Raw genomic sequence first — 27,185 nt, forward strand, 5'->3', positions numbered from 1 at the left:
ATCCAGTAGGTTTTTTTTTCCCTTTTTTATACCAATAAGTAACAAACGAAACCATGTTTCTCTAAGAGAACATAAGAGGAGGTAATCAATTATTCAGTTTCCACATGCATTAGGGTTATCTGCCCTTGTCTACCAATTCGTTGTTTGCATTTTTGTTCACTCTCATCAAAACAGAGTAAAATTTGATTTTCTTGAATATAAAACAAATACTTGATTAAATTTTGTGATTTGGGGAATTTTTCATCTTCATCCCATGATTGGTACATATATCATACAGACATTTTAAATGCCATCATAAATGCCGTCATAAATGCCAGTCTGATTAAACACCGAATTCTCTTGCATGTATTTTTTTTTTTTTTTTTTTTTTTACACAGTGATCACCACTTATCAAGGCTCGGAAGCCACTCAGGGATAAGGGTTATTGCAAGTACATTACGTTAGTGTGGAGATTTGCTGAAGTGTTTAATTAAGGGGGCGGTTCATTAGAAATTTGTTAACATTGGACTTGAAGACATCCAAGTTGTAGTCCGGTGGGAAGCAGGCAGACGGAACAGAGTTCTACAGTTGTGTGGGTATGATTACTGAATAGAACTTAATCAGAGTTACTATACATCACATAGTTCTCTTCTAAAATCTTGGACGTCTTCGGATTCGTGAAGACCAACGCAGATCACTAATTTTATCAGGAACTATACTCTGGGGGCTTTCTTCTATCGGGTCCATACAGTTTGTACTGTCATCTTGCATGCTTTGTGTGTCTCTATGTTTAGTAGAGTCCGATGATGAGTCGGGTTCGATATATTTAGGGATATTTATTTCATTTTCACTTCCGTTTTGATCGGTGGTGGAATGGTTAGGGTGTTGTTCAACTTTGATAATATCACATTTCTTCATCTTGTATCTTTTCCCCCTAAACTGTCTATCAGTAAACTTCTGCACAGTACAATAATGATCTCCAACTTCCATCACCATATATTTACTGTGGGCGTTAGTTTTCACTCTATCTTGGTATAGATAGACAATCTCCCCAACTTTGACGTCAATCTTTATCTCAGTAGTTTTGCCTCAGCCTTTATATTTAGTTGATGCCTCGTGACTTTTTAACCTATTTTGGTATTTTTCTTTAATCAGGTGTTTGTCTTCTATCGGTAGTTTCTCTCCAGTGGTTTGGTCTCTCATTGTCCAAACTTCTAGAGAAGACTAGCTGTTTTCTCTAACTCTACTATTCATATTAGATATTATCACGGCCAACTCAGTATCCATTATCTTACGGCCAGATGGTTTTAATTTGCATAATTCCATATGAAATTCTGATACTGAGCGTTCACTAATTGGATTTTTGTTACAGTTCTTTATCTCTCCAATCTCTATTTTAATACGGAATGATCCCAGTAAACTGTCTGTGAGTAGGGCTTGAAATCCAGAAGCGCCATCAACCTTGATCTTTACTTCATCGCCTGACGGGGGACGAAACCTCGATATGGTTGTGATTAAACCATCGCTTAGAGATTGGCTGCTTTCTGATAATAGTAATGTTGCATGTGTTAGGGCAGAAACATTTTCTTGAACCAATAATACTAGTTGTCATTCACATTTTACGACATCACCAGCGTACCAGCTCCCAATTTTATCTGATGGTTTTATTGAGGATTGTTTCTTGAATTGGCTTGCTATCTGCTTTAGTGATATGAAGGTGTGACAACTATCTATGGTACGACTGATGGCCTTGTCCACATTCAGTGCAAAGAATCCCATATTAAAAATCTGCTTTACTGTTTACTGGCATAGTGAAGTTGTAAGTGTAGAGCGACTAAAAGTCTGTCTAATACTCCTTGGGGAATGACAATTCTCTATCTGGCTGGGTGCAAGGCTTCCTCCTGTGTAACTATGATTAACCCATCTGCCAGGGTTGATGAGAGTTTACAATGTTGTAAATACCTTTTAATAGTGATTAAACCTTTCTTCTTCTTAGATGGAGTTCTGTCATCGCGTAATAGTCTATACACTTGTCGTAAGTCCGGACAATCTTGTTGAGCCTGGATCCATGCGTTACGAGTCATGTATGGGATCGGACAATGACAAGCTAATATATCTTTTACAGTTTGCTAATTACTGATGTCTCCAGGGCGTTGATAAATTTACAAATTTGGCATTTTTCTTGCAATGAATAGCGTTCCGGCTAGCATAATCTGATATATTACTTTTCCTTGGTATATGGGATAATTTAACAGAATATTGAGAGATAACACTCAGGAACGTTGTGATTCTAGAGCTCGCAGAGAATGCACCACGTTGGAGTTTCTCATATGCTTGTACATAGGGATGGCTATCTGTGAGGACTTCGGTAACGTGTTCTGATTGAATTATATATGAACTGAAGTGCTTGATAGCTGAAGCAATCCCCAGAGATTTCAACTCGCAGGCGAGCCAACCTGCTTGGTTAGATGTTTTACGAGCGTTGAATAAACCTGTGAGATGAGCTTTGTCTCCTCTCAAGACGAAAAGGGATGCTGCTAAGTCAGCAGAAGTCGTGGATGCATCTGTAATTATTTGTAGTTGGTCCTCTCTTCTAGGTAAGGTCAGGATTTTTGCTTGCTTAAGATGTTCTTTTGCTTTGAAGAATGCCTCCTCCAAGTCTGACGTCCATTGGATTCTGTCATTTGATGAACCTGTTGTACAGACTTTATCCAAAGGTGCTAAAAAATCTGAGTGCTTAGGTATGACTTTACTCAGGAACTTGTAGGATCCTGTGAATGATCTCATGTTTTTGATGGTTTCAGGGGGATCACAGATAGCCAAAGTATTCAGACGATGGCTTGTAGCTTTGAGCGTTCCCCTGGTCCATTGCCAACCTAGGATTTCTGTTGATGCCAGACAGCAAATGGTTTTCGATGGGGACAATCTTAAATTATTCTCATGTAGTGTTAGTAACACTTCTTCCATACACTGTTAAGCTCCATGCGTGTATTGGCGCTGACATATAGGTCATCGGCCAATTTTACCACCGACCCTTTAATCATCAAGTCGCCAAATACTTTGGACATTAATTGTTCTAAAGTGGATTCGGAGCCTGGGAGACCCATTACCACTCTTGTATAGACATATACTCCTCGGAATGGTGTGCAAATACCTACATATTTCATTGATGATTTGGCCAAGGGTATCTGAAAATATGCTTGTTTCAAAGCACATTTGATGATGAGCGATATGTTTGATAACACCGTCAACTTTAGGCATGAGAGCAGGTTTCGGTTTGATATATTGGCCCAATTTTGTAAATGCAGTTACTAGTCGATGGCCTCCTGAAGATTTTGCAACGAGGAATGAAGGACTTACATATTCTGCGGTAATGTTTATGTCTTCTGGTCGCACGAAGATACCTTGCTCATATAGTTTGTCAATTTTCATTTGGAGGAGTTCTAGGTTCGCTCGGTTATACATAGAGATTTCTTTGTGGTGGTAGTGATGTACTCATATTAATTTTATGTTAAAATTTACCAGATTTTCCGTTGTAACATCCTAGTGATGGTGAAAACACTTGGCTGTATTTTTTATTTGTCTCGTGGAAGGTGGACTTTTCATCTTGATTGAGGATGTTTGAGGAGTCCACAGAAATTTCTGCTGATCTGTCCGATTGCTCAGAGGTCAGAACCAGTGGAGGTGGCTTTGACGTATTACGTATGAGAGGCATCTGAGTAGTATAACGTATCTGGCATATTTGTTCATGCCGCTTGATAAGTGCAGGTGTGGTTAAAATGTTTGTGAGAGTTATTTTGTCGTATTTTGGTTTGGTTATTTTACATTGGATCCAGTCATTATGGTTATCAGTGTGTCTGGGCCCCACCGAAATTGTTTCACTTTGGTATTCTGGTGGTATTGTTAAAGCTATATCTGAGCCAGGTAATAAGCAGGTTTGACGTGGGACGCGTAATATGGTTGCTGCTCTAACATTAGCACATCTTTTTATGCTTATGTATTTGAAATTGCAGCATATAGGTATACACAGTTTGTGTTTGCACGAAGATAAATATCATTTCTGTCCATGAATGGCATACCACCCAAAATTGCACAATTTAAATCTTTTACCACAAGCCCATCGAAACGAAAGGAGTGCGTTTGTTTTGTGATTGGACATTTTCTGGAAACATTAAAGTGAATCTCACCTGTTATTTCCATAGGGGAGACACCATCTGCCATGTTGGCTTTGTGGGTGGTAGGTAAGATATTCAGTTTGAGACGTCTTGATTCACTCTTTCTAATTAGGTTACTTTCTGCGCTGGTGTCTAGTGTAACGTCCGCATCTTCTTTGTTTACTTCTACCTCCATACACGGTGACGATATGATGTCTACTCTGTTGATTTTGGGACTCTCGGGTCTTTTGATTTGAATTATCCTATTATTGAAACTATAACACCCTAAGTTTTCGTCATCTTCCTCAGTTTCTGATAGGATTTCGATATCTCCAATTTTAGACCGAAGGAATTTTCTGTCTGAGAGTGGCATAAAAGGACAGTTTTGGAAATAGTGGGTTTCTGCTCCTGGTCTATTGGCAGCATCACAGAGGCAACATTTAGGCCCGTTTCCCAGGTGACTTCTCCGATTTCCTGGCTTCATCGGTCCTTTCCTTCTATAGCTGGAACTATCACCTCTCTGTTGCCCTCTCTATCACCTATTTCTTGTAACAGGGATGGTATTGCATCACTGATTTCTGTCCTAATGGAATATAGTGTAGAATCTCTTAAGGTGATGGCAAATCTTTGCTTAATAATAGAGGGTAGGTCTCGATGGATTGCATCAAGCCAAATCACTGTGATATTCTGTAAAGTTGGAGTTAGGTGTTCATCATTCTCTAGCTTTGCTCTGCAATGTTTGATAGCTGAAGCTTTTGTAATTATCCTCCATGAACGAGTAGCACCTTTCCCAGAGAGCCTCTCTTGTTTTGGTGGCGCCACATTTGAAACTGAACATGTTCATGATATTCGTTCCAGACTTGCGATAATCATAGTACTGTTGGAGTCTGTCAAATATTTCGCCTATACTATGTCCCTCTTCTTTAATGAAGCCATTACTAATAACTGGAGCATGAATGCTTATGAAGCCAAGTAGCACTTTTAAGTTAATAGCTTTTTTTTCTGCTGATAATTTTTTCCATTGACTTCTTGTTCATCAGCAATGAAGCCTCTATTCGGTATGCCACTTGCTACACTACTCCAGGTTTTGGGGTCATCCAAATAACGTTCAAATTTATCTTCATTTGACATATGATAGATTAATTGTTCACACCACGCTTCGAGGGAACCTCTCGCGATTCTTGTTCAGTGAGGATTCTCTGTTTAGTACTGAAGGCAGACATGTTTTTTTTTTAAATAGATTAATTGTTTTGGAGGAAAAACTTATAAGATATATTTGTTTTCACTTACTGCATGGTTCCCGTAAGTATTTTTATTTTTTATTTTTATTTTTTTTTTTTACTTCAGTAAATGTCTATTTGGTCCGGTTCAGATTCTGTAGCAGCACATTAATTTCAATAATAGATTAAAACAAACTAATGTGTGCCACGTAGATACGAGAATACACATAAATGTACTAATATAAAATTGTCATGTGATTGTCGTGTCCCTGTATTGTAGTAAAACGACTTCAGAAAACTGGTTATATTGTTACTTTCAAAGGGAACCGTTGGTTTAAACCTGCATACAGTTTCTTACTTTTAAATTAGCAAGAAAAGGAACAAATGATTTTTTTTTTAAGTAGAATAAAGTACATTTACATTTCATTCTGGGGATATTGATGGCTATAATTTGAATATTTTATATCGTTTGTTCCTTCGTTACAACAATCCAACACATTCACGTTGTTTTCTGATTTGAATATAATGCTTGTTTGCAACTTACTGCGTGGCTCTCGCAAGCAAGTGACTTTTTCTTTTTTTCTTTTTTAATGTGTGGTTTGCATAAGTGAATAATATATTTAGTACTTTTTTTTTTTTTTGAAGGTGCGTATAATGTTTTTAACCCCTGGCGTTTATTTCTGGCTTAAGCCATCTCCGCTCGTAGTTAGAAACGACTTGTAGGAGTATGATGTTCATTTATTACGTTTTTTTTTTTATCAGTTATTTTTTTTTTTAAATCATCTCTTCTCGTCGTTTTTGTAGCAACTCGAAATCTTAAATTACGATGTGGTATTTGTCGTAATTCTTTCAGGATACAAGTTCCACTTTCTGACATGCAATATAACATGACTTGTAATTCTCGTACTTTTAACTTAATATTTCCAGGAAAACTTTTGCGTATTCTTAGTCAATGAGTACGACTGTTTTCGTTTGTAGAACATATTATCGTCGAAGGCTGAATTCTTTTGAATGTTTGCCGCTGCCACCACGTGTGTGGCTTTAAGGTGCCTTTTCTGGGAAAAGCAGATGACAACAATAATCCACATGAGAAAACGATCCCGTCAGAGACAAAGCGCCGAATAGTTAGCAGACTTGAATAAAACACTGCTCCTAGGTAGTGTTGACGGCCTTATATAAGTATGTAGTTCGTATGTAACCGGAGAGCATCTCAACAGGATACATATTCCTACGCCAAATGGTCACTAAGCAGTGACGCTAGAAAAACAATGTATTTTCGGGTAATATTATGTGAAGGTTGTCAACATCCTTAAGTTTTTCCATGAAAGAAACTGAATTTGAACTTGGTTTGTCAATTCATGTTATAAAAATTTTACAAAAAGAAATGTAATTTTAAACTGAACATCACAGAAACCGTGGTGATACCATTGTAGCACAAGAAGGAGCAGGTGCTAGTGTGATTGCAAGAGTTAGGAGTGAGTGGAGTAAGTTCAGGAAACTTATGCCATTACTAACCAGCAGAGCATTACCACTGTCTACCAAGGGAAGAGTCTATGCGTATGCAGTGTGATGATGTACAGAAGTGAAAATTGACTACTGACAATTGAGGACATGCATTGCATGGAGAAAAATGGTTGAAAATGATGCAGTGGATGTGCAATTTGAGTCTAGGCAGATTTAGATCTGACGACCTCAGAGGGAGGCTAATTTTGGACAGTATAGGGAGATATTTTTTTTCTTTTACAAAGTAGTCACCACTTATCAAGGCCCGGAGGCCATTCAAGGACAAAGGTTAATGAGTGTACAGTAATCAATAGGACAATATTGTAGTAATCATTTGTAGTGGAAATTTGGTAAATTGGATAACTTCAGGGGACGGCTCATCAAGAACTTGTTCTCGACAATATTGTAGTCAGCTGGAAAGCAGGGAAATGGAAGAGAGTTCCACAGGCGTGCAGTTCTAAGAAAGAAGCTTTGTTCATGGAATCTACGTTTAGGTTTAGGCACAGATAAAGAGTGAGGGAAATTATTGATAGTGGTTTTTGCTAGATCAGTATTTTTTGTGAAAGTTTGGCAAGGGATGACCATAAATTGGAGCTCAGATGAACACTTGCCATGAAAATAATGATAAAGCAGAGACAGGCTCGCAACGTCTCTTGTGTGGGAAAGAGGTGGCAGGGAAGAAAAAAGGGCATCCCCTACTACTACAAAGTCTATTTTGAACTCTGTAAAGTAGAATGTGCAGAACAGGAGATTCAGTAGTATGACCATATTGAATGAATGCATGATGAGAGTTCTTGGGTTTGTAGATTTAGAAAAAGCTCTGATTGCGAGGTCAGTTGGCAGAGGAAGATTTAAAGAAAATATGAGGGGAAGTGATAAGGATGAAGTTCATAGAAAAAAATGAATAAAGGAAGTATGTCATTCATTTTCAGAAATTCTTTTAAATATTTTCAAATCTATTGATGTTTTAAATATATTAAATATTCACCAATTTGGATTAAAATGATATAAATGTTGTAATTTTAGATTGTGGTTGAACCTGCTTCTGCGACTGGTCTCACTAGTTTGCTGACAAGAAAACTTCAAAAGATTAACTCCAGCTTGCAGAACGTTGGCGTCATCGTTTGTGGAGGAAATGTGGATTTGGACCATCTTCCTTGGTATGATCACCAAGCTTCAAAATAAGCCACAAAAAACTCCTGAGAAAATCATCCAATTCTTGTCTTTCATCAACCAATTGTTTTTTTTTTTTTAATTTCAATCTGATAAATCAATTTGATTATTTTATGGCAAAAATAAATATATGGAGGGAGGGGAAAGGGCAACAAAAATGGATTCCGACTTCATCAGATTTTTTTTTTTGGTTTCCTTTGAAACATTGCTTTAAAAAACACATTCTCATGAAATAATCAATCAGATACTTATCTGCATGTAAGAACTATCACATAAAAAATAACATTCCTTGCATTTCGTTATAAAGTTTTGACTAAAATGATTTATCCGATACTCGCAAAATATCTCTGTCAAAATTTTATTTGAAAATCAAGATGAAAATACGCCCATCATTAAACCCAAGTTTGGGATCAGAGTTGAAACCCAGAATTCAGCTTTGCACTGTGTACAGAGGTGTCAGTAGCAAGTGTAAATATGCTTAAAATGGCATGGATGAATATCTTTGTTGGTTGCTAAAAATTCATAGTTTTGCAAGGCACTGAAATTGCTAATAATTACCGTATTCAAAGAAAATGGTTACAAATAACTAGGGTTGGACAATGAAAATGGAAGTAATTTGTTTTTTACTTCCAAAAATTTATTTTACGCCTGATTGAAAAGAAAGCCATAAAAATTCTGAGAATCATCCGACCCTAGCGAAAATTTCAGTATTAAGATATAAGTATTAATAAATGATACTTGTGGGTAAGGTAAGGTGGAACAATAAAAATGACAGGAATTTTTTTTTTCTTTTTTTAACCAAAAATAAAATTCCTGATTGACAAAAAATCCACGAAAAAAATCAGAATTATCTGATCTTAATGAGATCTGCAGCATTTATTGATAAATAAATGTTAATATAAGGGTTTGTAAAGGTTGTCACTAAGTTTTGGGTACTTGTAGTTTAATCAAGACATTAAAAAATTAAAATATTGAAAAAAAAGTTCCATTGTACATATCTGTTTCACTTAATTTGATCAAGTAGTTTTTTTTGTTTTTACAGCAAAAAAACAATTTGTTATGATACCGATCAAAAGCAGCCATGTTTCGATTTTTAGGGAGAAAAGCTAGTATTTAAGATAAGGAGGGGGGGTTCGCTGCTTTAGACCGAGTTATCTCCCCATGGCGTGTTCTAAAAATCCAAACATGGCTGCCTTCAGCACGCTGTCATAAAAATGTGTTTTTTCTGCTGTAAAATAAAACTACTTGATCAAATTAAGTGAATTTTTTTTTTCAGAGAACTTCAGTCCAAAACGGATATGCACAATATAATTTTCTTTCGGTATTTTTATTTTTAATGTCTTGATTAAATTGTACAAGTACCAAGTTTTGTTAATATAAGTTAATATAAGTTAAGTTGTTAATATAAGTTAAGTTTTGTTAATATAAGTTAAGTTGTTACTAAGTTTTGACTATGGGTATAAACACATATTTTGTCCTTGAAATCAAATAAGGAGGATGAAGTAAATAATTTAAGTGACCAAAAAGAGCTATGCGTGGTGTTTTTTAATAAATACTGCAAATTTCATTGATAATGGATATTTTAGTAGATTTTTTTTAATCAGATATTCATTTTTTAGATTAAAAAAAAAAATTTCTATCATTTTTATTGTTTGACTTTTCAGATAATCCACACGTATAATTTATTGTTAATTAAGAATGTTTATAAATACTGAAATATTCTTGGAAGTTTGAATAAATGCAGCAGATCAGGTATCAAAAACAAACTCTCCTTGCAAAATCTGGGAAAATGCACATTATGTAATGACTCGGACACTGTTCAATTTTGTGGATTATGGGCTGCAAAAATTGTTGAAATTTACTCAAATTTGAGTTAAAACTTTATGTGATTTTTTTTATATTGTCATTTAAATTTCATTAAAATAACAAAAAATTGTTGGAAGGTTTTAGGCTTCCATTTAAAATAAAATATATGTGCTGGGTGTGTAATGTATTTGAGGACAAATTGATGCATCTACAAAATGACTCTTCGAAAACAGATAATAATGTTGTGAAGAGAGGAATAAATATATCGTTTTCTTTTTTTTCTTTTTCTTTTTTTATTACATTTTCACTCCAAACAAGGCAAATTGCCACTTTGGTGTAAGGGGCTACTATCTGGGGCAACAACTACTGGGGTACTATGTAGGGATTTGGGCAGCAAGATGTCGGTTCACGTTACACTTTAACTGCTGCACGTCAGTACTGTTGGGGAAGCAGGGACCTGGAATGGAATTCCAGAGTCTAGCGGTTCTGGGGAAGAAACTATTGGAGTAAAAAGATCTTTTACATCTAGGGATCTCTACAGTGTGGGGGTGGGATTTAGCAGCCTGTCGGGTTTGTCGAGGGTGCTCACGTCGTGGGGGCACAAGTGATTGCAGTTCATCAGAGCATTCACCACTAAAATACTTGTAGAAAAGGCAGAGGGATGCAACATTTCGTCGATGGGATAGAGGCTGAAGCTTAGATGCCAGTTCAGGGCCTATCAGGTTTGCGACTCTCTTTTGAACCTTGTCAAGGAGCGAGAGACTAGTAGCAGATGCACTAGCCCAGATGTGACAGCAATACTCCATACATGGGCGAATGGTGGCCTTATAGAGGTACAGGATACTTTCGGGTGTTAGTAGTTGTCTAGCACGGTAGAGAGAGCCCACCTTTCTTGCAGCAGCCCTGGCAATGCCTTCAATGTAATTGTTCCAACTCATGTTTCCTGTGAACGTTAGGCCAAGGAGTTTGAAAGATGTACTCTCAAATAAAGAGTCGTTGGCCATTGCTATAGGTGGTAGAGAGGGTTTCTTGTAATTATTGAATGAAACTAGTTTAGTCTTGGCAGCATTGAACGCGACCAACCACTTTTGTCCCTATTCCACCACAGATTGGAGGTCTTCCTCTAGTGTTTCTGCTATTTCTTTAGAAATGTGTTCATTCGTCTTCCTGTCGTGCCTGCCATAGAGTGTAGTGTCATCAGCATATATACCCATCTCAGAGGCAATTTTGTCGGGGAAGTTATTTATGAATATCAGGAACAATAGAGGTCCAAGGATAGAACCCTGGGGCACCCCCGCATTTATATCATATTGTTTAGATGTACGACTGTCGAGGACAACCTGGATTTTTCTCTTATCTAAGAAGAATTTAATTATGTTAAGCATTCTACCAGTGATACCATATGATCTAATTTTCCTGAGGAGATCTTCATGTCATACCCTGTCAAAAGCCTGAGATATATCTAGAGCTACCGCTCTGCCCTCCCCCGCTTTGTCCAGTGAATGGTATATATGTTCAGAGATCACAGTTAGGATGTCTGCTGTGGAACGGGCTTGTCTAAATCCATATTGTTTGTCAGTCAGAAGTTTAGCATCTGTAAGGTGATGGACTAGAGCATGGTTAATTAAGGTCTCAAATATTTTGGCAAAAAGTGGGAGGTGGCTAATGGGGCGATAATTTGATGGGTCAGTCCTTTCGTCAGAATTCTTGAATACTGGTACAACAGAAGCAGTTTTCCAACAGCCCGGAAAGCAAGCTTCATTAAGGCATTTGTTGTAGAGTTTGGAGAGAACTGGAGCTACTTTGGCTGAGCACTTTTTTAATAGCACAGCTGGGATAAGATTGGGTCCACATGCTTTTGAAGTGTCAAGGTTTTTTATGATAGTATGCACCTGAGCAGGGGTGGTTTTCAGATCGTCTAGCGTGGCGTCTGTCCGCATAGGAAAGTCAGGTAGGGGGTGGTTGGAAGGGTCCAGTGTAGAGTTTGAGGCAAACCGACTGGCAAGCATGTTAGCCTTGTCGGTTGCTGAGGAGACACCCTCGTGATTGTTGGTTTGTGGGGGAATTGCTGATTGCCCATTATTTACTACACTGTTTTAGATTTTCCAGAAGTCTCGAGTTCCTAGTTTTTGTGCTTTGATGCGCTTTTTAGTGGTTTCCGTAAATTCTCTCTTAGCTGTCGCTATTTCTTTCTTAACGTTATTTCTAGCTTCTATATACTTCAGTCTGTTTGAACTGGACTTATGTCAGTTAAACCTACGGTATGCATGCTGCTTTTGAGCAATGGCAGTTGCGCAAGTCGACGTAAACGATTGAGGAGAGTGGGGCTTACTATAAAATTTCCGCATGGGAACATACGCTTCGATTGCAGTTTTGAACCAGTCAGTGGTCTCGGTTGCACATTGTTCAGCAGGGAGAGAAAAAATATTTCTCCATGGGGCATCTCTAATTAGTTCCCTGATGACTTCCCAGTCAGCCTTATTATAATATCTCGTTGTTTTGAGCACTGGCTCTTCAGTTTTGGCTCTAGAGTTTAGGGCGATTTCAACCATTATCACTGCATGATCAGCGTTCCCGAGTGGGCTGTGGGCCTTCGTTATGCAGTCATCGGAAACTGTGGTCAAAAACAGATCTAGAAGTGATGCGTGTTGTTCTTTCTGGTCAGGGAAACGGGTTGGAAACGTAACAATTTGTGATAGGGAGTGAGATATAGTGAAGCTATGAGTTGTGCTGCCCGCTGCATCTGTGTAAGTAGAGAATCCAAGCCAGTTTAACATGCCTGGATATCTCCCACTCTGCCGTAAGGACTCTGACAGACACATGCACAGACTTGGAGTTTACATTCGTAATACCCTCCCCCTGACTAGAGAAACAAACCTAGAATCGGACGATCAAGCCTTTATGTGCTTTAGACTAAACATGCAACACAATATTAGCTACTATTATTTTCTCTACCGCTCTCCCTCGACTCAGGACTGCACCATAATAAACAAAGTCTTTGAGAGCATAGACACGGCACTGTCCCTCGACACTAGCGCACAAATACATGTATTTGGTGACTTTAATGTCCACCACAAAATTTTATTCATTAAAGTCTTCTTCAGCTTCGATCTGACATCACCAATATTTTAGGATGAGGTAATCCTATTTTATATTGGACATTACTATATAGAGACTTTTAGGATTATTTTTTTTTTTTTTTTTTTCAATTGCATTTCTTAAAACAAATAAAAATCTGAGGAGTTGGAGGCCAAATTTTAGAGGTCATGTGACCATGAAAATTTTTAGCATTCCTTTCTGCATTGCATAAGCTTTGTGTGATGATTCTTTTACCTTTTCTAATGCAAAATAACCTCCAGAGTGGAATGATAAAATTGTCGCCCTAGAAAAGATGACATGTTTTCATTTCAACCATTTTTTTTATAATTTATTTTTTTTTTGCAGACCATTTACTAGTTGGCCAGTCGTGTCCAAATCCCAAGAGTGATAGGAGCTTTCTATTATGTCTGAAAGTGACACAATGTTTACCGAGCGAGATATATTTATACAGCAATCCCAACCAAATAAAAAGCTCAATACAACCAAGATAGAAATAGAGCTTGTGATAGAAGAATAAAAATTTAAGACTGAAAATATATTTTACCTGAATTTATTGTTCAACAGGATACTCAAATTGATATATTCAATCAACAATAAATTCAGGTAATATACATTTTTACAATCTTAAATTTTTATTTATATATATATATATATATACACTAGCATGGGTGCCCGGGTGTTTGGAGGTGTATGCTGAGAAAAAAAAAAAAAACCGGTCAATTTTTTTAACTTTGACCTCTATTATGACCCCTTAACATTCATTGTTTTTGGCTCAAATCAAGTTATTAAGTTAGACCTATGTCCAAGGAACCTATATCTAAAATTTCAAGTGTCTAGACCCAAAATTGTCGGAGGAGTTTGGTAGAGTTCTCAAAGGTCAAATCGTTTAACTCTGACCCCTTTACAGCCAAGTTTCTGGCAGAAAATCGATTTCCCTAAATCTCAGTACCCTGTATATCAAATTTCGAGTCTGTAGACTAAAAATTGACAGAGTTATTGCATATAGAAATGTACACAGACAGACACTTTCACAGAAATAATAGATTAGCATTTCAGAGTGTTTGAATGTGTGTGTTGAGTAAAATAAAAAGTGGTAGTAGGAAGGCGGGCTCAAACTCATACAGCAAAGGAGGAAAAAATACCTGACGTCTTTACGGTTACAACCACCGCAAACTCTGTAGTGACTTATGTTTAAATTAAGGATAGACAATCGAAAGAAGAGGATAATTTTAAAAAATATTGGTGAAAAAAGTGACCCCCCCCTCTGTAGAAAAGTGCCTTATTGAAGGTGAAAATATTAATGTTTTTAGCCAATTTTTCGATATTTGTCATCTGAAAGGTCCAACTTTAAAATGATACTCATCTTGGTAAAATCCGTTGAAAGTTATAGGCAGACATGCAAACATACATACATATATTTCTATATTGATAACTAAAAATTTTCGATCCAAACCGATGAAAAAGCTTGCCCTATCTCTGAATACACTTTATGTAAAATTTCAAATGTTTAGACCAGAAATTGTCTGAGTAATTTGGAAGAGACTGCAGAGGTCAAATTTTTTTTTTTTTTTTTTTAACTTTGACCCCTATTATGACCCCTTAAAATTGATAGTTCCGGGCTCAAATTAAGATATTAAGTTAAATCCATGTCCAATGAACCTATATCTAAAATTTCAAGTGTTTAGACCGAAAATTGTCGGAGGAGTTTGGAAGAGTTCTTAAAGGTCAAATCGTTGAACTTTGACCCCTTAATCGCCAAATTTCTGGCCGAAAACTGATCACATCGACTTTCCCAAATCTCAGTACCCGGTATATCAAATTTCGAGTCTGTAGACTTAAAATTGACAGAGTTATTTTGTACGGAAATGTACACACACAGATAAACAGACACTTTCACTTTTATAGATATACTAGCATGGGTGTCCAGCATTGCCCGGGTATTTGGAGGTGTATGTTGAGCAAAAAAAAAAAAAAAAAGCGGTCAATTTTTTAAAAAACTTTGACCCTTATTATGACCCCTTAAAATTTATTGTTTTGGGCTCAAATCAAGTTATTAAGTTAGATCCATGTCCAAGAAACTTATATCTAAAATTTCAAGTGTGTAGACCCAAAATTGTTGGAGGAGTTTGGTAGAGTTCTCAAAGGTCAAATCGTTGAACTTTGACCCCTTAACAGCCAAATTCCTGGCCAAAAACCGATCATATCGATTTTCCCAAATCTCAGTACCCTGTATATCAAATTTCGAGTCTGTAGACTAAAAATTGACAGAGTTATTGTGTAGAGAAATGTACACACAGACACTTTCACAGATAGATAATATTGTAATTTTTATCTGCCTGCTTGTTCATTAACTCTTCCTACGGTTTTGGACCACCATAATCATTTATATTCTGAAAGTGCATTACCCAGGATACTTGGATAAGTATATTTTATTTTGATCAAATAGTTGTTCAATATTATCATTCACACATGATCTCCATAAAAATTATAGAAATGGTCATAGGATTAAAGACTATGAATTTACTAAAAAAAATATTTCAATTATCATTTTATTTATCTGCCCCTTTCACTCAATCAACGCCAAGTACATCCATGAACCCCACTCCCAAAATTGAATCTTATAAAATGTAAAAAAATGCAAACGAAAATTGTAAAATGGTATCATGGGTTGGGTCAAAGGAAGATAAGGTTCTTCATTCAATCCCTGTCAACACCGGGTCTTTCTGTGCAATTCAGTGTTACATGAGAAATAATAAACGTGCTCAATTGTGGAGAGCATCTAGATTTTTACTGAATGATAACTATGCCTTATTTACATCATCCATCAGTACCTTCGGTTTCACAGAAACACTGGGAACTTAACATGCAGGGTTAAATATACCAAATGTGACTGGTTCATCAGCCAATGTTATGATAGCATGTGAAACCAAAGGTACTGATGGATGATCAAAATAATGCATAGTTTCTATTAGACACAAACATACACGCATATATAAGTTTAAAGGTTTTTAGCCAGCCAAAGGAATAAAATGGACAGATAAATAGCTAGTCCTTATTTTGTAAGATAAAGCATAAGTATAGTGATCATGTGTTCAAAATACTGTGGATATAAAAGCAGCTCAATATTAGAGGTAGTAGATCCACCAGAGCTCTTGTGATATAGATAGCTAAATGGACAAATGCAAAGTTACATTCTTTTATTTATTTATATTTTCTGAGAATACAACAAAGCAGGATATACATTGAAGAAAAAAAAAAAGAAAAAAGCGTTTAAATACAAGTTTAAAAAAAAAAAAAAAAAATCTCATCAGGAAAAAACATTCAGTAATAAAATTTTAGCTTCAATTATTAATTTGTAAAAATTTTTATATATATATATATATATATATATATATATATACACACACACACACACACACACACACAGTGCCACACAAAAGTATTGGATACATTACATTTTCTTCAGAACTAATTAGGGTTCAAGATTTTACCTAAAATTTAGTCAATATATTCTAACTTATATTTGGGTTAGTAGTTACAAAATCAAAAGTTTACAAAGTTTATATTTAAGGAAAAATAAATTCAATGCAGAAGTATTGGATATATTAATTTAATTGCATAGCCTTTGTTGTGTTCAACAGCTCCCAGTCGCTTTCTATAGTTACACACACTTTTTGCAAGTATTTTGCACCATTCTTTGCAGAACTGTTCTATTTTGTGATTTCTCTCGTGAACATTGATCTTCAATATTTTCTACAAATTTTCAATTGGGTTACTGGACCCAATAAAAACGGCAATCTCGTTATTTTTAGGCCATTCTTTGGTTAGTTTGGCAGTATTTTTGGGATCATTGTCATCCTAAAACACAAAATTGCTATTATATCCCAACAAATCAGCAGATTTAAGCATCCCAACAAATCAGATTTCTGGAGGGTTTTCTCCAGAAAATCCCTGCCTATTCATTCTACCATTGATGATTTCTAATTCACCAGTATCGTTGGATAAAAAAACACCCCCCTACCATAATTGAACCACCGTCACACTTGACTATTGGAATGGTATTCTTTTTGTTATAGGCGGTGCCATTTTTCCGCCATACCCGTGTTGTTTTTTTTCTGAAGATTTTGATTTTAGATTACCTTGTTCCAAAATTCTTGTGGTTTCTCCCCGTATGTTTTAACATCATTCAAACGTGGTCGGACATGAAGATATTGAAACAACCTGTACAATTTAGAGCTCTACTGATTGTATCTTGCTGACATCAATCCCAGCTTCTCTGCAGTCAGTTTGAATTTAACGAGTAACAAAAAGGTTTCTTTGTACCTTTTTGCTTACCTACCTTGATTTTTTTTTTTTTTTTTTTTTGTTTAATTTCCTTGGTTAACGACATCGTGGAAGATTTGCAACAGCTTCAAGATCTTTAAACTTTCTAATGTTTCCAATTGTACCAAGTGGTAGATTAAGTTCCCTTGATATTATTTGATACTGCTTTTCCTTTTTGTGCTTATCAATGATTTTTTTGGCGAATATCTATTGACAACTCTTTAATTTTAGGAATTTTTATAAATGAACTGGTTGACTTTGAAGCAGGTGAACACAAACCGGAAGAATTTTATAAAAGTCATTTTAATATAATAAAGCCTTCTCATTGGTCAGTGATAACTCGCTTTCATTAGTGCAACACTCAGAGCAAAAATCTAAAATTATTTCAGAAAAGGGATTTTTTTTAAATGTATTCAATACTTTTGCGTTTGTTAATTTATATTTTTCCTTAAATATAAATTTTCTAAACTTGGATTTTGTAATTACTACTCCAAATATAAGTTAGAATAGTAATAGGAATATACGGACCAAATTTTGGGTAAAATCTTGAACCCTAATTAAAGTTATGAATAATATATATATACACACACACACACACTAATAAATTTTGCTTATCTTAATATTTTATTTCAGTTTCATATCCATTCTTTGGAAGTCTTAATTCTTGAATAGGGTCTATAATATAAACGAAATCTGGACAAATTAAAATATATTTAAGCCTATTTTACGCCCGGCCAAAGCAATGCAATAATAGGGATCATTAAAGAAAAGCAAATAATAAATGAGAAAAAAAAAAAAAAGGAAAAGATAAGACAGACGAGAAAGAAGAGAGAAAAAGTACTTCATAAGATCGCTAGCTATGGTATAGCTGGAAAAGTCTTCTCAATTATTAAATCATTTCTTTCTGATAGGTTCATAAGAGTAGTAGTTGAGGGGCAAAACTCAGAAGCTCACAGTATTAATGCCGGTGTCCCTCAGGGATCCATCCTGGGCCCAGCTCTTTTCCTGATCTACATTAATGATCTTCCAAATCATATCCTTACATCATTTGTAGACATTTATGCTGACGACACTACCATTTATGGTACCACATCTAAGACAGTAAACGAGCAAGTACTCTCCAATTCTCTCTCCTCTGATCTTGAGCATGTAGTACAATGGGGAAAGGAGTGGCTGGTTACTTTTAATGCATCTAAAACCAAGCTTCTCTCTTTACATCATCAACATTTTAATCCACATTTGTCATCAATTGAAATGAATGGCTCTCGTCTTCAGGAGGCCTCAAGTTTTGACAAGCTTCTGGGCTTAACCATTACTCCTGATCTTAAATGGAACACGTATATCAAATCTGTTGCCAAGGCCGCTGGAAAAATGGTGGGATCTTTCTATCGATCCAGTAGATATCTCACTGCTGATGCTATTCTCTATCTATATAAGAGCCAGGTACGTCCAAGGATGGAATACTGTTGCCACATCTGGGCAGGAGCTGCTAGAAAGGACTTGTCCTGCCTTGATAGAGTTCAAAATAGACTTCGTAGCCTCGTAGATGTCCTTTTCTCCTCCTTACAACCTCTATCTCACAGAAGAGATGTTGCGAGTTTGTCTCTGATGTATCGTTATTTTCATGGAAAGTGTTCAACTGAGCTTCAATCTATGGTTCCCCCTCGCCAAACTTTCACAAGAAACACTCGTCTAGCTGTAAACACTATCAATAATTTCCCCCACTCTTTATCTGTGCCTAAACCTAAACATAGATTCCATGAACAAAGCTTCTTTCTTAGAACTGCACGCCTGTGGAATTGTCTTCCGTTTTCCTGCTTTCCGGCTGACTACAATATGGTTGTGTTCAAGTCTAAGGTAAATAAGTTCTTGATGAGCCGTTCCATATAAGTTATTAAATTTACCAAATTTTCATTACTAATGATTACTATATTGACCAACTTCTACTGTACACTCTTTAACCCTTATCCTTGAGTGGCCTCTGGGCCTTGATAATGTGGTGATGCCTTTGTAAAAAAGAAAAAAAAAAAAAAAAGTATAAAGGAGATATGAAAATACACATAAATAAAACGATCTGAAAGGAAGAAAATAGGATTCCAAATATTTTTTTTTTAATCTGTGTTAAAAAAAAAAAAAAAAAAAAAATCTTTGAATCTGAGCAATATACTTTGAATTCTTAAAATATCTTGGCCAATACCCGATATATTTTTTGGGGTACTTGTACATTATAAAAAAATATTTAAAAAAAAGTTTTAAATAATAAATAGAAATTACTAAATTTTATATAAAAATGATTGATTAGAAAAATAATTACAAGTAAAAATAAAATTTAATGCAGTTTTAGTTTAAAAGAAAAGCTTATTCTATTGTGGCAATTTCCATACGACAAATAAACTTACCTTGCTTTCTTTTTGAGTTAAATTCTGCAATTTCAAATCAGAAATGGTGACCCGAGAACATGTTTTTCGTAAAACAAAATAGAGTAGAAATATGAAGGAAAAAAAAAGGTGTTCATGGTTTTCATTTCAGATAATAGCAAGGATCGGGTTTAGAATTACAGTTTTAAAAAAATCTTTATGACCTACATACTTGTCACGGAACAAGTATGTCATATTCCAAAAAAAAAAAAAATCACACAAAGTTTTTGTTTTCTTTAGGAAAAACAAATTTATGAAGAAGCTAGGAACAGCTATATTGTTTGAAATTTTCCCAAAATTCAAGTCAACTGCAGAGATTTTGTTTGTATTCAAAATAATTAAAGCTTACCGCAAAAATCATAAAATTTTATTTTCTAGAAAACACTACTTGATCAATTTACATAATTTTTTGGAAATATGACATCTTTGTTCCGGAGATGAGTACGTAGAAAGATTTTTCTATATTTGTTTTTAATTAAGTCAAATTAAAAAAAAAAAAAGACTCAATTAAACTTGAGCATAAATTTAATTAGGGAAAAAAAAAAAAAAAAAAAAAAAAAAAAAAAAAAAAAAAAAAACAAAAGTTAAGATATTTTCCCTTTATGTCGGCGGGTCAAGTTTAAGCGATTTTGACAAATAAAGAAAAAGGAAAAAAGTCAACACAAATTAAATTTATGCAGATTTATTTGTCATTTAATGGTTCAAGGTTGAAAGACAAAAAATTAAATAAAAAAAAAATAAAAAAAACTGCGGACAATTTTGCAAATATTTGGATTTTCCAAATCAATATATCACAGATTAGTTGAACACTGGAATTTTTTGTTTTTAATAGTAAAATAAATGTCACGGTTTGAGAAATAGGCATACACAAAAATACATGTTTATCAGAATTGATACCTTTTTGCTTTTTTCACAATTTATACTCATCATGATTAAATTAGCACCCCTCTTTCTCTTTGGGGACTGGCGAGAGTGTGTGTTCAAATTTTATCTTTTAAAATAAACTTTAATTCTACTTTGATTATATTTTTGTGTGTGTATATATATATATATATATATATATATATATACACACACACATACACATACGAGGGAAAGCAGAGGGACATATAATAATATTGGCCAGCAACCAGAGATAAGTAGTCAGGTCAATGAAATCAGGCTGATTGACCCAACTTCTCTATTATTCCTCTCTTGCTTAGGCACAATGCTGATATATCATTTCCTCTTCCGGTTGAAAAAATTATTCAAATGTCAAAAATGATTTAACATTGAAGGAAAAAAAGGGCAATTTATTTTTCCCTTATTAAATTTGCTTTTATTTTTTATAAAAGGGATTTTGTGTTCCCTAAAATGAGTATAACCTAAGTTTTTAATAAGACACTAAGACAGCCTCCTCCATACAACCAAATTTAAGACAGTTTGTCAATTAGAAAAAAAAATTTTTTTTTTTTATTTTGAATATTGAAATTAAATTGTAGATTTTTTTTTTTTTTTTTTTTTTTTTTTTTTTTTTTAAGTGCTTCTAGAAAAGTCTATTGCATTTAAATGCCTTTTCAGGTCATTCAACGCTGAAAGACAATACTTATTTTCAATGATTATTTGTACATCAATTGTTACTTTATCTGTAGCAGAGGAGGCAGTGAGGGGTTCATATTTTCTCAAGGATAATTGCATGTAAATACCCACACCAGATCCAAAGAAGGATTCAAATATTAAAACCTCTTCCCACTATGTCTGTGGAAAATAAAAATTTACCAATTAAGAACCGATTTAAAACAAGCTTTATCTAATTTATGACATGTTGGTAAATTTTTTTTTTTAATGAGAATTTGCTGAATAGGCTCAAAAAAAAAAAAAAAAAAAAAAAAAAAAAAAAAATGGAACAATTTGAAGAACAAAAAAAAATATGGGACAATTTGAAGAACAAAAAAAAATATGGGACAATTTGAAGAACAAAAAAAAATATGGGACAATTTGAAGAACAAAAAAAAATATGGGACAATTTGAAGAACAAAAAAAAATATGGGACAATTTGAAGAACAAAAAAAATATGGGACAATTTGGAGAACAAAAAAAATATGGGACAATTTGGAGAACAAAAAAAATATGGGACAATTTGGAGAACAAAAAAAATATGGGACAATTTGGAGAACAAAAAAAAAAAATTGGGACAATTCGAAAAAAAAAAAAAAAAAGAAAAAAAGTAGGACAATTTAATGAAAAAATTCTGGAGATTAGTTCATTTTTTTGGTATAAAAATATTCAGGAATTTTTCATTTCTGAAATAAAGATTCAGAAATAATTTTTCACAAATAATGCTTTGAAATCCTTTTAAATGAGGACTTATAATTTGAATTATTTAGACTACTATTCTCGTGTAGACATATGGACTATCCAATCATTTCTTTTGGAGGTTGACTGTTCAATTTTTACTGCAGTTGATAATAACTAAAGTGATTATCACTTATGAGAACAATCTACCCCAACAGATTAAATAAAGGATTCAATCCAAAATTCTGTACCTGTTCCTAATTTCGAAAAGATGCACCTGGAGAAGATTGGAAGTTACATCAACTAAAACATTGTGAACATGACAATCAAGATGAGAATAGTAGTTTGAATAACCCAAGTTTCTTTGGTATGAATAACTTAGTTTTTAAAAATAAAATGAAACAAATGTCCAAGACAAAGGAGACAACATTTGTAAATCACATTGATTGTTGTGAACAGTCAAACAAGTGTTCAACAGCAGAAAAATATAGACCAACAATTATTTAAGAGAATCAAAATTTAATCGAAGTATACAGTTCACGGGTTTCATTAAAATAAAAAAAAATTTAAAAAAAAGGCCACAAAAATATTTTCATTCTTAGAGGGAGAATTTCAATTCAAAATTGTGGACGAGAATTTTTAAATAAATGACGTTGGCTTGAACGGAATTCAATTTGACTGATAATCAAAGAAAAAATATATTTGAGATTAGTGCTCATTATTTTTGCATAAAAATACATCTTTAGTTTAGTTTTAAAAGTTTTAGTTTAGCTTTAGATGGGGGAGGGAAGGGATCGTAAACTGGAAATAGAATGGAAGCATCAAAATTGGAAAGAAAAAAAAAACATTTTTTAGTGTTTAAGTAGCCTCCACCCCTCCTCTTCTGATGCTCCAAACTACATTGTCAACTCCAGATGATTAAGGGTTTGGGATATTGCATCATCATCCCCTCACCCTCTTTGCAAAGACAACATGGCTGATATTGATTGAATACTAGCTTGTGACTTCATGGCTAGCTCCACAAAACATAGCATCTCATACGGTTAAATACATGTAAACTATCACCCAAGCTGAAAAATATACAGATATTGCATAGTAGTCACCTTTATTGTATATTAAAAAAAAAAATAAAATTATATATATATAAGTTTTAAGAATGATTCTCTACTCAGTATAAGCAAATGTGAAGGCTTCAAATAAAAACTTTAAAAACTACTAACCATCTATGACATCAAGGTCGGTATTTGTCATATTACCCCCCCCCATACATACATATATATATATATATATATATATATAAAAAAATACTTGAAAATGGATAGCATAAAGGATGAATGATAGCTTTGTGACGTCATTCAATGTGCATGGTGTCAAGACACAAACATACACTGAAGTTTTTTTTTGTTTAAGGAAATTACTCCAGACAAAGTATGAAGCCACTTTACATAAAAAAAAAAAAAAAAAAAAAAAAAAAGCCAATGATGTTAGATTCAGACCCAGAAAACAATCCTTTCCACTATGTCAGAAACTTTGTTCATGGAATGTGAGGGCTTAATGACAAAAATAAGGGAAACAAGACTTAGGAAAGTGGAAAATGAATCCAGTTTACTTTCGACAGCTTCATAAGTGAAATTTAATGAATCACTGATGGAAAGCACTTTTGTGTGTGGGGAAGTCTGCTGACCATCGCAGCATGTTATTTAATTTATTAGCCTCTTAATGCCAATCTATTGATTAAATGCAAACTTATTTCATCAAAAGTTGGGAGAGAGGGTTGATGGATCATCATGCCTTTCTGAATAGTATTACTGTATTCGGCTAGTCATAAATATTTCAAAATCATAATCTACAGTTGCTGCTGCTTTCAAACAGACATCCACAAATATTTATGCAATTCTTGTGACATCAAAGGATTAATTGTACCTTTTGGCAACATTTTAAAAACTAAAGCATATTTTGTGACATCCATTCTCTCTCTCTCTATATATATATATATATATATATATATATATATATATATATATACACACATCACATTTTTCTAGATAATAGCCATTCGAGTTTTTGTCCCCCTCCCCCCACTTTTCACTAGATTCTGACAGATTGCAAAATAATTTCAGTATACCTCCCCCCACACACACACACAAAAATGGTGATTATTTTAATTTTCTTGCTAAAGAAAAAGATGGCATCATCTGGAAAATATTCTTAGTTGAATAAGATATTTTCTAAACAAACGGAATCAAAACTATTCTAATTTAAAGCAAAACACAAAAAGGATACAAATTAAAATGTGGCTAATCAAAGCTAAATAGTAATTTAGGCTCAATTTTGAAAACCTTGACTTAATTTAAAATTTTTCCTTATTTAGTTATAATTAAATATTGACTCCACATATTAATAAGGCTTCACTAATGGATGTAGTTTTGTGTTGTACCCAAAACAGTTGAGGGAGAGAGAAATTTGCATGGTTAATAGGGTTGAGAAATTGGGTAAAAAAAAAAAAAAAAAAAAAAAAAAAAACAATCTAACGGTATAATTTTTGAGTAAATAGTACCTTTGATTCATTTTTTTTTCTTTTAATAAAAAAAAGAAAAAAAAAAATGGATCCCCATGTTTTGCTTGAAGTAAATATATTGAATGGATAGTGATATCTTCAGGGATTGAACATAGAAATATCCACAAAGAGGAAAGAGATTCACTTAATTTCTATTTAGGTTTCTACCAACCATGAAATCATTGATAGTCAATTGGTAAAGCTTGTTAAAAGTGACATTTATTGTTAGGCACAGGTTCACTTCCTGTATGAATCTCAGTTTTCTCTTCATGGATTTTTTTTTTTTGCGTCATTTGATATAACAAAACAAGAGTACACTTTTACAAAAGGCAACATTTACTCAAATAAAAAACTAAAACCTGTGATATCTTATCACGTTTTTATGACAGTTCCGTCTAATAAAGAAAGAATTGTCTCTTACATATTCAAATAAGAATCATCAGAATAATGATAGAAATTTCAAAAACATTTTGTCAAAGAAATTCATGCAATTAGTTGTGAATCGCTCCAGGTTGTACTTTGCTTATAAATTTGTTTCACTGTTTTCTAATCATGAGTTTTTAAATCAATTGGGAAAATTACTTTCTCACAACTCTTAATGCTGATGTTTGAATGAGATTCATTTTTTAAATACAGAAATTTTGTAGAAATATACATTTCATTTGTTCATTCTTAAAAATAAAAAAATCTTTGCTCTTTGTTTTAAGATTACATTTTTAACCCATATGATCCGTTTTATTTTTTTTCCTTCTTTCACTCGATTGATAAACAAATAAGTAGGAATAACTTTTTTTTATATTTTATATATTGTTAAATATTTGTTCACTACTGGTGCACTATTTTGTTTATATATAACACTGATAATTAATAATTCAGGCAATTATTTTTATTTTTTATTTCTCCAATTTTTTTTTTATTTACTACTAAATTCAAGCAATTTTTGTGTGTTAACAGTTCTACGTGTTTGTATGCCTGCTAATAGTTTTGTTTGTAGTTCTACAAATTGATCAAGGCCCAGGTAGCAGAGAAGGTATTTATGTAAATATATACAGTTTTTATTAAGTAATTTGGAATATTTTTTATTGTAGTTTATATTTTGGTATTTTTACTCTACCTACAATCTACATTTTTTGCTGTTTATATTGAAGCAGGTACTATCTTGATCTCCCTTTTCATGTAAGATGTAGATATTTTTCTTCCAAACTCGAACTACTCAATAAAAAAAAAAAAAAAAAAAAAAAAAAAAAAATACATGAATTTATAGCTAATTGTAGACATTTAAATATCTCCTCTGCTATCTGAACCCAATTGAACTATAGAAATACAAATAAAAATCACATTAGCAGGCATATGAATACATAGGACAATAAAAATTGCTTTTATATTAACGTCATTAAATAGATGCAAATAAAAATGTGAGAATAAAAAAAAATTATCCAAACTATTAAATAATAAATAGTCAAAATAAATCAAATAAAAAAGGGTGTGTAGTGCAAAACAACTTGGAAAATTATTAATAGTCAATGTTACATATAAAACAGAAAATAATTGGTCATTAATGAAAAAATATTTAAGCAATTTAATAAAATAAATATACCTCCTTATTTGGTATAAGCAGAAATTAACCAATGAAAGAGCAAGATATTTCACAAAAAACACACAATTGCTAACACAATAAAAACAGACCACAATAAATTAAAAATGCAAAAAAAAGAAAAAAGCATTAAACAATATACAGCAATTGTGAAACTGAATACCAATATAAGGATGAGCCAAAGTCTTACTTCTCCATATTATACGAAATATTTCAGCAGTTAACTAGGACAACAGAATATTCTTTTCATTGTTTCGAGCTGAGTATATATCTGTTATTTTATATAGAATGATGTGGTTGTCGGTTGATTAACTGTGTCGGATATATAGTCGAGGGTCAAACAATATTTTGTTATAACATGAAAATCTCATCAGACTGAAATTTTGCATAGTAATTACCATCATTAAAAGGCATCAGATTCATGCCCTAAGTTTGGAAGTTGAAATTCCATTCAAATTCTGACTGTGATCAAACACGTGAAAGTCATAAGAGATACGCAACTTCATTGGCTACAATATAGACCCAGTAGTGAACCTCTAATAAAAAGAATCAAAGTTATCAGCAAAAGTGTGACTTTCACCTTTTCATAATCTTTAACCTAAATATCTCAAAATTAAACGAGTTCCAAGAGTATGAGTTATTTTAATTATATTTGGTGTTGGTTGGCTAAGCAGAATGGATGCAAGGCTGAACACTAACTTGACATAAAACAAACTTTGCAGAGGTAACAAAATATTAACGAGAAAAAAAAAAAAAAAAAAAAAAAAAAAAAAAAAAAAGACTAAGAACAAACAAATGAAACATATTTTCAGTGTCTCACAGCGATTTTCAGCAAAATGGTTATGTAAAATTGGAAGTACCTTAAAGAAAAAAAAAAATTGCTTGGGTTGTCAACATATGAAACCACAGGTCAGGACCAATTAAAAAAAAAAAAAAAAAAAAAAAAAAAAATTTATTCAATTATTCTAATTGAATATCTGAGATTTCATGTACTATATATGTACTGAACCAGCTTTAAAAAACTGATTGGGTGATATTTTGTGTTTTAGATGAGGTGAGAATTGACTGGAATTGACACTTGCATGG

At 33.6% G+C, this 27,185-nt stretch overlaps 1 protein-coding gene across 1 annotated transcript in view; it reads left to right on the forward strand.

Annotated features, from left to right (window-relative positions):
- LOC145300155 (serine racemase-like) overlaps nt 1-10,113 on the forward strand; it is a 68,117-nt gene extending 58,004 nt beyond the window's left edge. Inside the window, exon 9 of the mRNA XM_080144461.1 lies at nt 7,883-10,113. Within this exon, the coding sequence (XP_080000587.1) occupies nt 7,883-8,041 (159 nt within the window). The 3' untranslated portion in view covers nt 8,042-10,113. The remainder of the gene's footprint in view (nt 1-7,882) is intronic.
- Nucleotides 10,114-27,185: the final 17,072 nt, after the last annotated feature.

Source organism: Euprymna scolopes, chromosome 2 (assembly GCF_053919585.1).
Source record: "Euprymna scolopes isolate OS-2025 chromosome 2, ASM5391958v1, whole genome shotgun sequence".
In the NCBI taxonomy this organism is placed as follows: domain Eukaryota; kingdom Metazoa; phylum Mollusca; class Cephalopoda; order Sepiida; family Sepiolidae; genus Euprymna; species Euprymna scolopes.